Source organism: Hermetia illucens, chromosome 1, assembly GCF_905115235.1.
Source record: "Hermetia illucens chromosome 1, iHerIll2.2.curated.20191125, whole genome shotgun sequence".
NCBI classification, from domain to species: domain Eukaryota; kingdom Metazoa; phylum Arthropoda; class Insecta; order Diptera; family Stratiomyidae; genus Hermetia; species Hermetia illucens.
This window is the reverse complement of record NC_051849.1, coordinates 153,232,297-153,247,162: the sequence shown is the minus strand read 5'-3', so window position 1 is coordinate 153,247,162 and position 14,866 is coordinate 153,232,297. Positions and strand designations below refer to the sequence as shown.

Here is a 14,866-nt window from a genome sequence, read left to right as displayed (position 1 = left end):
AGCAAAAATGTTAAATGAAGTGTGGGTTCATATCCGTTTAGGTGGAACATAGCGACATAGCCGGTCAAGACAACACGTGGGTTGGTACCTTGAAGTGGGTTAGAGCATTTTATTCAAGACCGTAGTATTACACTAGCGGATTACAGTACTCTGCAGGAGGCAATGTGGTTAGCATTGCACTCGCCCGTGTTAATTACTCCGATTTGACTCAGCTGCTCATCCCCAGCTGAGTCGACTAGTATCCGAGGTCAAGTGAGATTTGAACCGCGACCTTCTGTACGACAGCCTAGTGCTCTAATCACTGAGCTATCCGGACATGGGAAATAAATACCAGAATGCAGCTTACAGAGATTCTGTTGATGAGGAGTCGACAAATGATCTTCACAACCATCTGAACAACGCTATTCTTGACACGGCCACCAACATACTTGGACCCAGCACAAACAAGGTTTTACGATGAATGTAAACTAGTAACGGAGGAATGCTCCATATTGGGCAACGCTGCACATTTAAAGAACGTGGGCACGATCTGAGACCTATCACGAACTTTGTCGAGTGGAGAAGCGACTCTACAGATAGAAAAAAGAAACTGTCACCACCAAGTATGGAACGAACAGTCCATGCAATCCATCGGCTTAAAAATAGTGCCCGCAGGAGTCGACGGAATACTTAAATATGCAAGTGACTAATTACAACGAGCGGTTCATCAACTGATGCCCTGGGTGGGAGACAATGAATCAATGCCTGACGACTGGGAATGGAGTATTATCTGTACCATACATAAAATCGGCGAATATAAGGCAAAGCAGCAATTATAGAGGTATCACGTTGCTGCGTACCATCTATAAGATATTCTCCGCTATCTTGCTAAGCCGGATAGCCTAGAACATTATCGGCTCATATCAAAGAGGCTTTGCTTCAGGCAAATCAGCAGCAGATCAGATTGTCTCTCTGCAACAAGCGATGGTAAACTATTGGAATACGAGCAGTTGTACCATCTTTTCATCAAGTGGGTTTATTACGATAATCCTAAATGCAGAAAATCAGTCGGTGTAGTTTTCTACGAGCTGCTAAAATCGAGTTAAACCATTATAGGCGAATGATATCCAATTCAACTGATGAGTTTGAGACGGGCGCTGAAGGAAAGACGGCCTCAGTTCGAGGAAAGGAACCATAAAGTGATTTTTTTTGTTGAGGATGCTGGGAGCTCTTGAGAAGCAACTTACTTCCTCTAAGGGGCAGATGTGAGGTAGCGTCTAATGAGTTTCATCTGCCCTGGCCGGAACCGTCAGTCAACTTTTTCTGGAAAACTTGGGTGTTTAACCCAAGAAAGAGCAGTTCGTGACATCAAGGGAGGAGGTAAGTTGCTTCCCAAGTGATCCGGTCTGTCATCAAGAGGGTGCGAACTTAGGACTTAGGACTCCTTAGCATCCTCAACAAAAAATTCCCTTCGGCCGGGTTTAGGTCTGAACTTACGACGGATTTCATTTCAGTATAATTCTTACCAATGACGTATTTGCGATTATATGTAAATCACGCTGTTCCCAGGGCAGAGGTGAGGCAGCGTCTGATGAGTTGTATCTGCCCTGGACAAAACCGTCAGTCAACTTTTTTGACAAAGTGATTTTCCTGCATGACAATGTTTGTCGCCATGAGGTACAACCGGTGCAAACGCACTTGGAAACGCTGAAATGGGAAGTTTTACCCCATCTGATGTACCCTCCTGACATTCCTTCATCTAATTACTACCTTTTACGATCAATGCCGCATGACCTGGCCGATCAGCATTTCGGATTTTATGATGAAGTGAAAAACTGATTCGTGGACCGCCTCAAAGGATAACGAGTCATTTCGACGCCGGATTTGTTTGCTGCTGGATAGATGGGAAATAGTAGTAGCCAGCTATTGAAGTATATAAAAAATACTTTGAATCATAAATAGTGATGACAGTTAGGAGCCTGAAGAATATGAATGATTACGATTTCAATGATTTTCTTGAGGAAGCTATTTCGTACAAATCTCCCAAAAATCAAGGGAATACTAGTGAAACTTTCCGGTATCCTTTCATGGTGGATCATTGAACGATTTGAAGGAGTCTGGAGGGAATGATAGGCTTGACTACGATGACACATATGAAAAGCAACCGAAGCCACCATTACATTTCGCGACCGCAGAAGTATTCGTTGGTTTCGCCCGACAATGTGAGGGTGGTAGTCTACCGAGCAACGTTAACAAAAAACAGTTTTTGCAGAACGAGCGTCGATTCTTAAATAAAGTCGGTAATAAGCGAAGGGACATCAGCCAATATAATGGCCTGATGCCAAAATACAGGAGACCCTCAAGGTGAAAATCTAAGTCATGGATCTTCGTCTGTAGCAGTCGGGCCCGGAGTTTAACGAGTCCATGCGCGTTTGAGTCTTTATTTTTTGATTTTATTTCTAGCTTTAGCTCGAGTGTATCTTCCAATGGGATCACGCCATATGTCGATGGTTTTTTGTATTTTAGGTTCTAGTGCGGTGCGGTGGTATAGGAATACGTAAAGGTTTGTAGAATGATATGCGAGGGACTGAAGTGTAGAAAGGACTTCCACAGTCCCGAACCTAGGTAGCAAAGTGGCAAACAATCGCGTATCGACGGAACATTTGCGGGCAGACCTACACGTGTATTCTTGTTGGGTATTACGTTCGGGTTTTTTTTTGCGAAGAAGATAGAGCTCGACTTGTGGAGAGTAAGGTTAGTGAGAGGTTCCTTGAACTAACAACCCTTTCTTCTCTCCCTTCCCGTTGATGAATGGAATGTCGACTGGTAGCAGCTTCCTTGATCTGGGAGCCGGTTCTTGACAGACTGCCGATAGCACGATTCCGGGGAAGGTAAAGACGCACAAAAAGGACAACTGTACGGTCTGGCAACACTTAGTTCCGACATGTGATGAGAAACATGGTCTTGACGACCGTAATGATAATAGCGGCAGGTTTGGAGATTTTTGGAACTTTCCACCGCGTCGTCATTGGTGGAACACTGTCCGAACAGAGAGCCTGCCATAAGATCAATTAGATTTAATCTAATCGATACCATATGAACAATTCGATTGACTACTTTGCGATCAGCAGTGAATTTAGGAGTTGTTTCCTGGATGTACGTAACAAATGAGCGATTGACACCGGTCTCGAGAGGGACCACCATTTGGATGGTCGCTTGCGTGTTGCATCCACTACTTCTCGCAGGGTTAAAGAGCTGCAACTTTCCCCGATCAACATTCACCGCTTGTATGATCCAGCTGTCGCTCTAAAGTGGGAGAGTTATCTTGTTCATCGGACGGATGCGCTGAGTAACCCGCCTGAGAATAACGGTGAGCATTGGACTGCCATCAAGAATGCTTTTTTCTCGGGTGCTACGATAAGATCTGGCTGACAGTGGTATCGTGAAAGCGGATCGAAGAATGGAAGGGGTTGAAGGTTCTATTGAGCACTGCGAGTGGTAGAGGTCGTGGCGCACTTGAATACCGTGAGAAATCTCGGGAAGTTACGTATCATGTATGTCGCAACAAAAGGGAATTTGCGAAGCGGAAAATGGGGCAGAACACAATGAGTACAGAAGTGTATACCGGATCATGAATTGCATGTGGTCGTGACTCTTCGACTCCTTATCTACTATGGCAAGCAACTGAAGGGGTAGCTAGAACACTTCACCGTATCACATCGTGTGAGGTTCTTCCTCTTACGGATGAAGTGGCTAGTCACCGTAACATACAGATACGGACTGTTCCTCCAAGCAGAGGAGAAAACATCTTGACCATCAATGCACTCAAATGAAGTAAAGGCGTTTGGCTCGACGTACAGTTTCTGCTACTTCCACTCGTACGGAACTCCTGGGAATCTGAAACCTTTACCAGAGAATGGAAGAAGGAGATGATCGTTAAAATTTCAAACCGTCTGTTTTGAGTGTGATAATTAGAAGGGTATCTGCAAGCTATGTGCCATTGTAAAGATAGTAACTCATCGTGAAACGGATGAAAGAACATCTTAAAAACTCGATCGACAGGTGGTTTCCACTTTGGGTCATCCTGTATTGTCGACATCAAGACCTTATGTATCATTCTGGAACGGTGCGCGGAGATTATGATATGATATGGATCTTGGTCAAATGGCTGTGGATTTAGGAAGAGAGACAATTAGAGTTGAACTGAAAATAATTACCAGCGAAACCAAGATTCTCAGCCTGACGGGTCATCGCACTCTCCCTATCTGCATTAATGAACAAAGCATCGAAATTGTCGATCAATTTGAATACCTGGGAAGCGTGGTTTCTCCCGATGGTGACACCGAACTGGATGTCATCCGACGCATTAACAGCGCTAGATCCGCTTTCACTGCCTTCTCTAAAATTTGGAAATGCAGATATCTCAATACCAAGATCAAGTTGAGAATGTGCCGTTCTAGTGCTCTTCTTCTGCTGCTATACGGGAGTAGTGCATGGAAAGTGAACCCCATTATAACTGGCAGGCTCCAAGCCTCCACCTGTCTGCGACATATCATGGGAATGAGGTGGTCTGATACTATTACAAAAGAAAAACTTGGTAGGCATACAATGGAACTCACTCCCCCACGAATATCGACGAGTGAGTCATCTCAAGAGCACTTGGCGCAGAAGAGTAGATGAGGAATGCGGGCATCTCGGGAAATTCTGGGAGAGTTGAAGCGCATTACAGTAAATCGGGGTGAATGGCTACCATATAGAACGCCAATTCCTGATATAGTCTGACTTTACCCAAACTCAAGGCCAAGGCTTTTGAGGTTGAATGGGGGTTGATCGATCGAGTCGATCAGAATATAAAGTGTATTGGTTTTACGGCCTTGACTAGTAGCCTTCACTAATGCTGATGTCAATAACACGTTTAATGGTTACTGCTTACTGGTGGTATTGGCATTTATATACTTTATGTAGTGCAGCACAGTATGATGAAACTTGCCACATTCCATACCATTCCAATTTCTTTTAGAATGTAGATCTCAATACGCGCCCTTCAATGATTTTAAAACAGCTTCCAGTTATATCAAAAAGGAGGACATCTTTAGGATCCTGCGCAAAAGGGCGTGAATATCTTAAAGATTATAATTCGAACAATGAATATTGTTTTATCTCTTCCCCTACTTCTTTTGCATAAAGAAGTGTCCTTTCAAGATTGGATGTGGAACCAGTTTTGCTATAATTGAACATGATGTTGAATTGACTGGTATGATGTGCTCACAATAATTCAATTTATAATTTAATGCATACTTTACTGCCTTAAATATTTCAATTAATAGACAGTAACGGGATATGAGAGAGGCGTAAATTATTAAAATAATTGCGTGGGAACTTATAAAGTCCATTTCAATTTGCGTAACTAGAGGCAGAGTATCATCTTTCGAGAAAGCATCCCACTCGGCGGAAGCAGATTTACTCATACCATGATAAAGTTCAAACGCAAAGATATTTTTAAGGAGCCGATAAGTTTTAGATAATGCTGTAAAAGATATTTCTATCTGCTCAAATGCCCATATTAGATTGGTGAAGGCCAAATTCCCATTGCACAAATGAAGCTAATTATCATTACCTTTGTGAATGCTTACAATGTGCAAATGGAAAAGATTCTCGGAAACGTCGGTCAAAGCAAAGTATTATGGGGAAGATGATAGCCGGTATCATTGCCATAATCATAATACGCTCAGAGGATAATAAATACTTTGGGTAAAAGATAATTAAACACAGTCAAGTTGAGATTTAGTATATAATCAAGTTCGTAGCCAGTTAAGTATCCTAGGCACTGGAACTCTGCTCTTATCGTCGAAGTATTTCAGTACGAAAGGTTTCCCCAAATTCATTTTGTTTTTTGGTCTTCCATTTTGTCACCAACCAGGACCAACTTTATTCTAAAAAAGTAATCAAGTGGCAGGCATTGCAAAGTTTTCTTAGATTTCCTTTTTATATAAAAACCCATACACACCCAGGCCCTGTAATGAATTTCGCACGTTTCCGAAAACAAAAAACAGAGCGAAAGATCCTTGAGAAGCTTCCATTTTGTCGGTGAATTCATTTTCGGGGGTTTTTCTCAAAGGCATTGTTCCAACTCCATTCCATTTTGACGCGAATTCATACAAAACGTTTGAAAAGGACGAGTTAATCCCTACAGAACGTTGAATTCAATTATTAATTTTTCGGGTTTCCCTCGTTGAACTTATAACAAGCACCCGGAATAATAAAACATCATTTCTTAGCGAGAAAGAGAGTTTATGAATTTTAAATTGGTGGAAAATCTTCGACATCATTGAATTTGCAAATTTCAGAAATTTTGTTGTTTCGCAACGAAAAGGGTGTTAATTGAAAACTTTCCCTGAAAATTTCTGTTTTAGGCTTTAAGTTTGTATTTATTCAAAATCATACATTTATACATTTATAATGTGGAAGTAGAGTACCGCTCCTGGGCTGCATGTAGGAAGGGTTTTTGGAGATACAAGTGATTATTAATCAGGGATGATTTCAAGTGGAGGCAGTCACGATGGATTGTAATCGGAAGATTATTGGAAGCTCAAAATGTATAGGCGATCAAAGTAATTGGAAAAATAAACAAATCGGAAATCGAAACCTTCATTAAAGACTTGACCATTTATTTATGTTTTTACACTCGTTAAGCCGGCTTTTAAGAATACACTCAAGATATTCTCTGATTGTCGTAAAAGACAACTAAAAAGAATAGAAATTTGTGGGCTAGCAACTTGCAAACTTCGAAAGTTTCTTGTTACCGAGTTTTAATCAGTGCCTCCAAAGACAAAACGATTTTGATTGGTTTATATACTTCCCTTGACAACGGTATCGAGGGCTGCTTGGTTTCTTCAACTTGAGCGCAAATGTGTGGACATTCAGGCGAAACGTTGTCTCTCATATATTACATAAAAATACCAATGACGACGGATTGCGGCTTGGAAGTACCTAGTTTCCACAGAAATCGGTCCACAAACCAACATGTGCCTTTCCTTTTAACCAAATTGACCACGTGTTGATTGAACATCGGTACCTCTCAGTCTTGATAAATATCAGATAATATAGGGGCCAATATAGACTCGGGTCACTTGGCTCGGACTGTTGACATAGTTCTCCGGGTTCGAATTACACCGCTGCTTAGAAACCCCTCTGATATTCAGATCAGACTGAACACTGAAGTTATCCACAGCATTCGTAACACCTATACAGGAGAAATGAATGCCGCAATAATCTCAAGCACCCCTGTTAAGGTGTTTGAGATGAAACATTGACAAATGATTTTGACAACTAGCGGAAGAACGTTATCGTTAATACAGCCACAAATATACTTGGACTCCGTTGTAAAAAAGGTCGGAAGGACGCGGGCATGCGTGACCTATCACGAACTCCGTTGGGTGAAAAAGTGATTTCATAGACAGCAAAAACAAGCCTGGGAGAACCAATAACACTGCGAACTCGAGAAATATAGGGAGCAATCGTACCAGGCGTGGAAGCTTTACCAATAAGTCATTGGGATTAAGCCTTGTATACCTCGATGCTCATTCTGCCGAGACAAAGAGGCAAATCTGATTTCCGACAGACTGCTCCACAACTAAAATAAAATGCTGCAACCACCAAGCATGGAAGAAGTAGTGCGTGCAATCCCTCGACTTAAAAATCATAAGTAGCCAGGAGCCGATGGAATTACAGAAGAACTGATTAATTATGGAGGCGACCCACTATACCGAGAGGTTTATCAACTTTTTTTCAAGGTGTGGAACAGCGAATCAATGCCTGATGATTGCCAACGAGGTATTATGTATCCCATACATAATAAGGGAGATATCACGCAGTGCTGCAATTACAGAGGTGTCATGTTGAATATCATCTATAAGATATTCTCTGCTATCCTGGTAGGACGATCGATGCGAGATCTTGGGCTGCACATTAATGAAGGCAACACTTCACATTAATGAAAGCCAAAAAACTAATAACTTCAAATGGCGCTGGAAAAATGGGAACAGTCAAAATAGGAGACTACAACTTTCAGACTGCTGATAATTTCCCTGGGGTCGAAAATCACAACTGATAACAGCTACGACGAAGTAATGTGTGCACGGTTGTTTGCTGCTAATGGAGTCTAATCCAGCCTACGAAAATTGTTTCGCTCGAAACGTCTTACTATAGAGTTAAAGTTCTTACTGAACAAGACGACAATAAATTTGCTAGTCCACCTCTTCTTAAAAAGAAATTACCAGCTTTTAGCCGCGATAAAGAGAAGAATCCTTCAAAGAATTTTTGCCCGCCTACGTGGGGATGGACGATTCCGTAGCCTATTTAACGATGAAATTTCTGGGCGATATTACGACCGTCTGGTTGTGGAAGAAAATCGGGCTGAATAGGTTGCGCTACAAGAATATCGAATTGGTGGACCTCGGCGCAAAAACCGGGATGTCTGGATTTTATTAAGGTAGGCCTACGCTGGGTATGGGTCATTGCCCTGTTTATGATGACGATTCGAGGATTATGTGAAGTGACATGCTGGGGTTTTAGAAAATACTCCTCCACCCCTCTTGCGCCACTCAGGAAATTCAAGGGTAGCAGATGTGAATCAGCAGACTATTGCAAGGCGCAATCTCGTGCCTTAGGACTTATTTCTGGCAGGACATTGACTGCGCAATACCGGCCCAGGTCTGGCTTATACTAAATGGAGTTTAATGAGACATTGTGATTGCGATGATGTTCGGCCATATAATAGGGAAACATGGTCTTATTGACTGTAACGAGGTTTTTGTAATTTCCACCGCCTCGTTACGGACAGTACATTATTGGATCGTATCGTTTAAGATCAACTGTGTTTCCACTGACCGGACTAAGCATACCGCGATCAACAGTAGATTAAGAGGTATCCTCTGAAAGTGCGTAACAAAAGGGCCACTGCAGGGCCGTCAGCATCGAAAGAGCACATAAATGCATGCCGCTACTGCGCCCAGAGAACAGAGCGCCGGCTCTTTCCATTCAACACGGACCATCTTCAAGATCATGCCGGCATTCAGCGGTAGGAAGTCTTTCTTCTTGCGTGCATGACGCAAACTCCAATAAGTTCGTCTCAGAATCTTGATGAACACTGGATAGTATAAGTGAAGTTGTCGCCCGTTGTGTCATAAAACCACTTTACAAGACCTGATTGACTGCAGAAACGTCGAGGTGGATCGAGAAACGTAAGGAGCTGAGAACACTGGTCCGCATACATACAAAAAGGAGAGTAATTTTATTTTGTGTCCGGAAAGCTGCGTGCTCTAACACACTTCAAGGCCCTGATCCAATACGGATTGTTACGCCAATGAATTTAACGAATTATTATTTTTATTTTAGGTATGTAGGATATCAAATGAAAAGTCTCGATTAGTAGTTTCTGAAGCTGTTTTAGTTTTGACATAAGTTGTAAATGGGAGGAGTGTTGAGGCTAGAAAGTGAAGAATTCACATAATAATTTTACGGTCCCATTTTCAGAAATTTATGCTTATGGTTTATGTCTTGTAAGTTGGAGTTTAGAATAAACATAAAGTCTTCTCTCCTTGTCATAAAAGCATAATGAAGCGAATAGGGATTTATGAGCTAGCAACCTGCAAATTTCGAAACTTTATGTACATAACGTCTCAGATAGGAACTGACTTCACGGTCTAGACTTTTGACTTGCGAAAACGGATTACGATTGGTTTCTGAAGTGTATGCATGCTCCTCGACAACGGTAGCGAAGGTTGTCAGAATATTCGCTCCAGCTTGAGCGGGAATTCTAACGATATAAATTGGACATTCTGGGCCTAAGCGACGTAAGATGGTCGGGCTCTTGAGAGTACTCCTCTCCCTCTTGCTATACTAATAGCAATATTATGGAAAGCTGTCCACGCGTGAGTTCTGGCAGACTTCTAACTGCAACATCCTGGTCCACGTTAAGGAGCATCACAACGGACACAGAGACTTTCGATATAGTGGAGAAAGATGCTCTCTAGCAGCAGTTACACGAAGGTCAGGGAAAGCTTCCTGAAGTTGACATTATGATCATGATGTATGACCTGAATGCCATAGTGGGCTCAAATGGCATCTTGCTTAGACATCTGATGTGGAAGTATTTTCTTGGTGACCGCAACGATAATTGTGGGAGGTTTGTGGATTTTTCCAGTTTCCACCGCTTCGGTATCGGTGGAACATTGTTCGAGAACATAGCTTGTCATACGATTAGTAGGGTTTCAACTGACCGGCACCATACGAGCAATCAGTTTCACCATTTTGCAATCAGCAATAGATTAAGGAGTTGTTTCTAGGATATGCGTACCCAGAGGCGCTGACATCAGCTCGAAAGGGGGTTATCATTTCACGGTCGCTTACCTTATATTGTGTGGTGCATCCGCCACTTTTCACACGGCTGGAGAGCTGCGAATCACCAAGTTCAGTACCGACCGCCTGTATGACCCAGACGTAGTTCGACAATGAGAGAACTGTCTTGCTGATCGAACGGCAGATACACTGACTGGGCCGCCATCAAAAATGTTCTTCTTCAGGCACTGCGCAGGCGGTCGGCCCGAAGAACCGACATAAGATCTGGCTGACCGTGGAACCGTGGAAGCGGATCGATGAATATTAGGGTTGAAAGGTGTATTGACCGCTGCGAGTGACGGTGGACGTGACGCGCTCGAACTCCGGTACTGAGTGAAATCCCGAGAAGTGCAGCGTAGTTTGCGCCGTGACAAAAGGAAACTTATTAATGCGCTGACCGGGGAAGCGGATGATACCATAGAACGTAATGATTTAAGAAGTGTATACTATATCGTGAAAGAATTTGCATGTGGTTGGAAACCTTTCGATTGTCCTTCGAAGGACGTTAACGGTCGACCTATGACGAGCAGCTGAAGAGGTGTAAGGAACAGCTCAGCTCTTTATCGTATCATATCCGGCGAAGTTCTGCCTCTTGTGGGTGAAGCGGATACGGACCATTTGAATAAGTAGAAGAGAAACCATTTCTGCCACAAATGTACTCAAACGATGTAAGGCTGCTGGGCTTGACGATCTTCTCGCGCGCCTGCAGTTACTGCAGACCTGCGACTTCCACTCGTAAGGAAATGGAAATGACAATTACAATCTTTATTCCAAGATTAATTGCAATGATCTACTAAGTCTCGTGGCAGTCATTTGTCAGCTGAAATTAGGGCATTTCAAATCGCAGAAAGCTGGAATTTCACCCATATCTGATTTAGAGGACTTAAGAAAAAGCAGTCACCTGGTTACTGCCTATGTTATCTTGAGAAAAATCGTCTGCAAATATAAAGGTTTCGCATCATAGCTCCTACCTAGAAAAAGCTTTTGTTACTTGAGACAATATTTATCTTAGAACTTTCTTTGTACTCGGGGAGATTTATTATATTGCGCGGATATGAATTGGCAATTGTTGTAAGGTCGCAGATCATTTTACGTGATACAGAGGAAATTGAATGGTGATAACTGCAAATTCCTTAAAAGCCTGCAACTCAGTGCACTTGCCCAAACATAAGTTGCATTATCTTTAGAAAGTTCCATATTGATAAGACATCAGGAACGTGCAAACGGTTTTCCCTGATTTTTACTTTGATATCTCTGAAAGCGAAAACGAAAAGGGTGGACAAATGATATCCTCAAATAAAAGCAATATTGAATATATTTTGATTTGCAAGCCAGTGAAATATTTGAGCATAAACCTCTCATGGGATGGATGTTTGCGCTCCTTTTGGTTCTTATCTCCCTAGTGCAGGCTTATCACTAGTGAAATCTTAAGCTTGATGATAATAGAATTGCAGTACAATCTAATGGAAAAATGATATTGGAAACGTAAAAAAGAATAAGAATGAAGAAAAAGATCCTGTGGATGTCCCATGTTTCACAAAGGAATGAACAGAAGACATTTATGAGTGTAGTGACAAATTTCTTCCCCCTCGCATTTTTGCTTTTTGCTTGGAAAACTCGCCCTTTGATTAAATTATTCAATTCAACTTAGAATTCGTTTTATGAACACATTGGTTAAGTAAATATTTCATATAAGCTAACAAATGAATAAGTTGATATAATAAAACTTACCTTTTAAGGCTTGTTCCTTCCAAATTTTCATGTTCTCCGTCAAACAGGTAACCCAAGGCTTTCGTATTCGAAATTTGTCCTTCTTGAGTGTTCTCGTATCCTCAGTGGAAGCACCATTTTTAGTTACATCGGTTTCCTCACTTATCGGTTGACATTGCTTGATTGGTGTTCCGTCTCCAGGTTCCAGACTGTTATTCTTACACGCGATAGGTGCAATTGGCGCTAAAATACATTCCAGCATATCAGAACAAACTCCCATGCTTGGGTCAACAATAAATTCTATGAAACCAATTTGTGATTCAGCCACCAAGGTATTGTTTCTATCACACAGCGGACTAAATGGTAATCCCAGCTCCCGTTCCAGATCACCTTGACGGAAGAACTCCTCCAGCAGGAGCATCGTCCACCGATGATGCAAATTCCACTTTTTCGCTGGATGCGAGATATCACAACAGTGCAACACTAAGGCAAGTGCCTTGGATTTATCTACAGTCGGTTCAGCGAGGGTTAGCAGGTTCCTCATGTTCTTCAACTGCTGAAAGTGGTAGGACATGTCAGTTGCCAGAACCATATCAATTATCAGTGTTCGCAATTCTCTGTACTCCTCGCGCGATAGGTTCGCCAGGACATTGCAGTCATCCTCCTTCAGGACCCGGAAAGCGGCACTCACATGATGATTTTCTAGGACGGCTCGATCATTGTATAACATGGCCGTTTCCGAGCCCGACATGACATGGAAATTGTTTGTTGTTCCCGTGTGTTCATAGTCGTGAATTAAAGCTGCCAGAAGGGTTGCGAATATTTCCAAATCTGAGAGCCAATGCATCAATCCAGTTTGGCAAAGGATATGATGTACGGTTTGTGCGACGTCGGCTGCATGTAAATTATTATGATATGGGTTGCGGAAGCGGCAATAGCCCTCCTCAATTTTATTCAGAAACGTTTCTAATGTTAGTGGCGGCACTTTAAATTTATGAATCATACCATATCGATTGAGCAAATCATAACCTAAATATTTGATCGGTTGGCCATTGGCTGCTTCGGCTAGTGCAAAGACGTCAAATGACCATTCATCTAGAGTCTGAAAAGGAGGAAAACAGAAAGTTAATTACAGCAGATGCTTGTTTTTATTGATACGTATTATTATTATTAATGCTAGGTTTGAAAAATCAATTCAAGAGAAAATTGACCTGTAACAAGAGCATCCGATGAAATTAGACAGATGAATGTTTTGAGTTAGGAGGCAGTTTGTTAGCCAAGGGTTAAATAAGATGGTCTCATGCCAATCATATTGATTGATATTGATGACCACTAGACCACTTTCAAAAGGGTCTCTATCTTCGGCGCAGGTCAAGTTGCCGGTCACATCTAAAAAGAATGCGCTGGTTGAAAAAATGTGGAAGCAAAAAGTAGAGAAGGTGGCAGGAGAAGCAAGGTTTTCTGAAACCGAGTTATCAAAAGTTTATTTCATATTGGTGAGTTACAGTAGTTTTACTTATTATTAGTGTTTCCTGTTCACTGCTTGGCAGAAAATATGGCATCCACACAGTCAAATTGTGCTTCAGTTTCACTATCATTACACTTAACACTACAAGGTGCTGTTATTGCCATTGGATCTTTGACAGATCATCAGAGATGTTGGGATTCAATAATCAACAAACCACAAGCAGAAGCTTTTTGGATAGCATAGTACTTGGAAACGAGCACTTTTCAGCCTGTCAATGGATATATGTGTACATCAAATTCCTTAGCATATGATTTTAAAATTATTAGTTTATCAAAGAATCATAGATATCTGTCACACTGATTTACCGTATGCTAGAGGAAGTGGCGACTATGATCTTGAATGGGGGTTTCCAAAGATATAGTTACCGGGTTTGCCTTTGGGAAAATATTTTCTGTAGTAATCATCGAAAGAGAAAGAGATCTGGTCCTACAGTTACAGGAGCAGAACCGGTTTTTGTAGTCAAGTCTTCTATTATTGAAAACATCCTAAAATGATGATGTCGCAACCTTTTATATGGCCAAATCAGATAGTTTATACTCTTGTTGGCAGGTGAAAATGCTTGTCAAGTAAGCTAAAGCCGTTATAGTCGGATTTCTAAAAGGAACAATCCCTAAACTGTTACAGGAGATAAGCGGAACCGCCACAATGATGAGTTTATCATACATCAAGGACTGTTAGCTATTGAGAAGAGAAGGTCGAAAATATTGTGGGAGGCTTACCTAGAGGATCTCAGAGATACGTCTGGAAATAAAACCACGAAACTCTTTCCTTATTTGAACGCTATCAAATAGTTCTGGAAGTCAAAATCAGGGGAGTGCCGTTTATTGATTGCTTTACCAACTTTGTGGCCAAATGTCTAAATTTTCGAAAGAGTGTGCACAGTAGCTACACTGATTTTTCTGAAGCCTTTAATACTATAAATCAAAAGACACTTTTGTCCAAGTTCCCCTCCGTCAGCGTTTCCATATCACTTGGAACATGGCTTACCTTTCCAACCGATCCTGTTGCGCCCCTTGATGGCTGCACATTCCGCTTTTTACCTCCTCTGGCATCCCACAAGGCAATATGACCTTTACTCTCCGCCCCTCCTCCTTACTGGTCCCAAGCTGCTCTATGCCCGTGACCATAAGATGTTTCATGCAATATCGTCACCTATGCACTTTGCCTCCTCACGATCAAACCTAGGATCCTACTCGTTCAAATCCTCACTACACTCCCTTTTCTTACTCTCTTGAGTATAATCCTTAACAT

At 41.9% G+C, this 14,866-nt stretch overlaps 1 protein-coding gene across 7 annotated transcripts in view; it reads right to left on the bottom strand.

Annotated features, from left to right (window-relative positions):
* The window catches only part of LOC119655778 (calcium/calmodulin-dependent 3',5'-cyclic nucleotide phosphodiesterase 1-like), an 831,136-nt gene that overhangs the window by 16,810 nt on the left and 799,460 nt on the right, over positions 1-14,866 (bottom strand). For all 7 annotated transcript variants that reach the window (XM_038061896.1, XM_038061905.1, XM_038061856.1 and 4 more), the window contains one exon: positions 12,109-13,189. In XM_038061896.1, the coding sequence (XP_037917824.1) occupies positions 12,109-13,189 (1,081 nt within the window). The remainder of the gene's footprint in view (positions 1-12,108; positions 13,190-14,866) is intronic.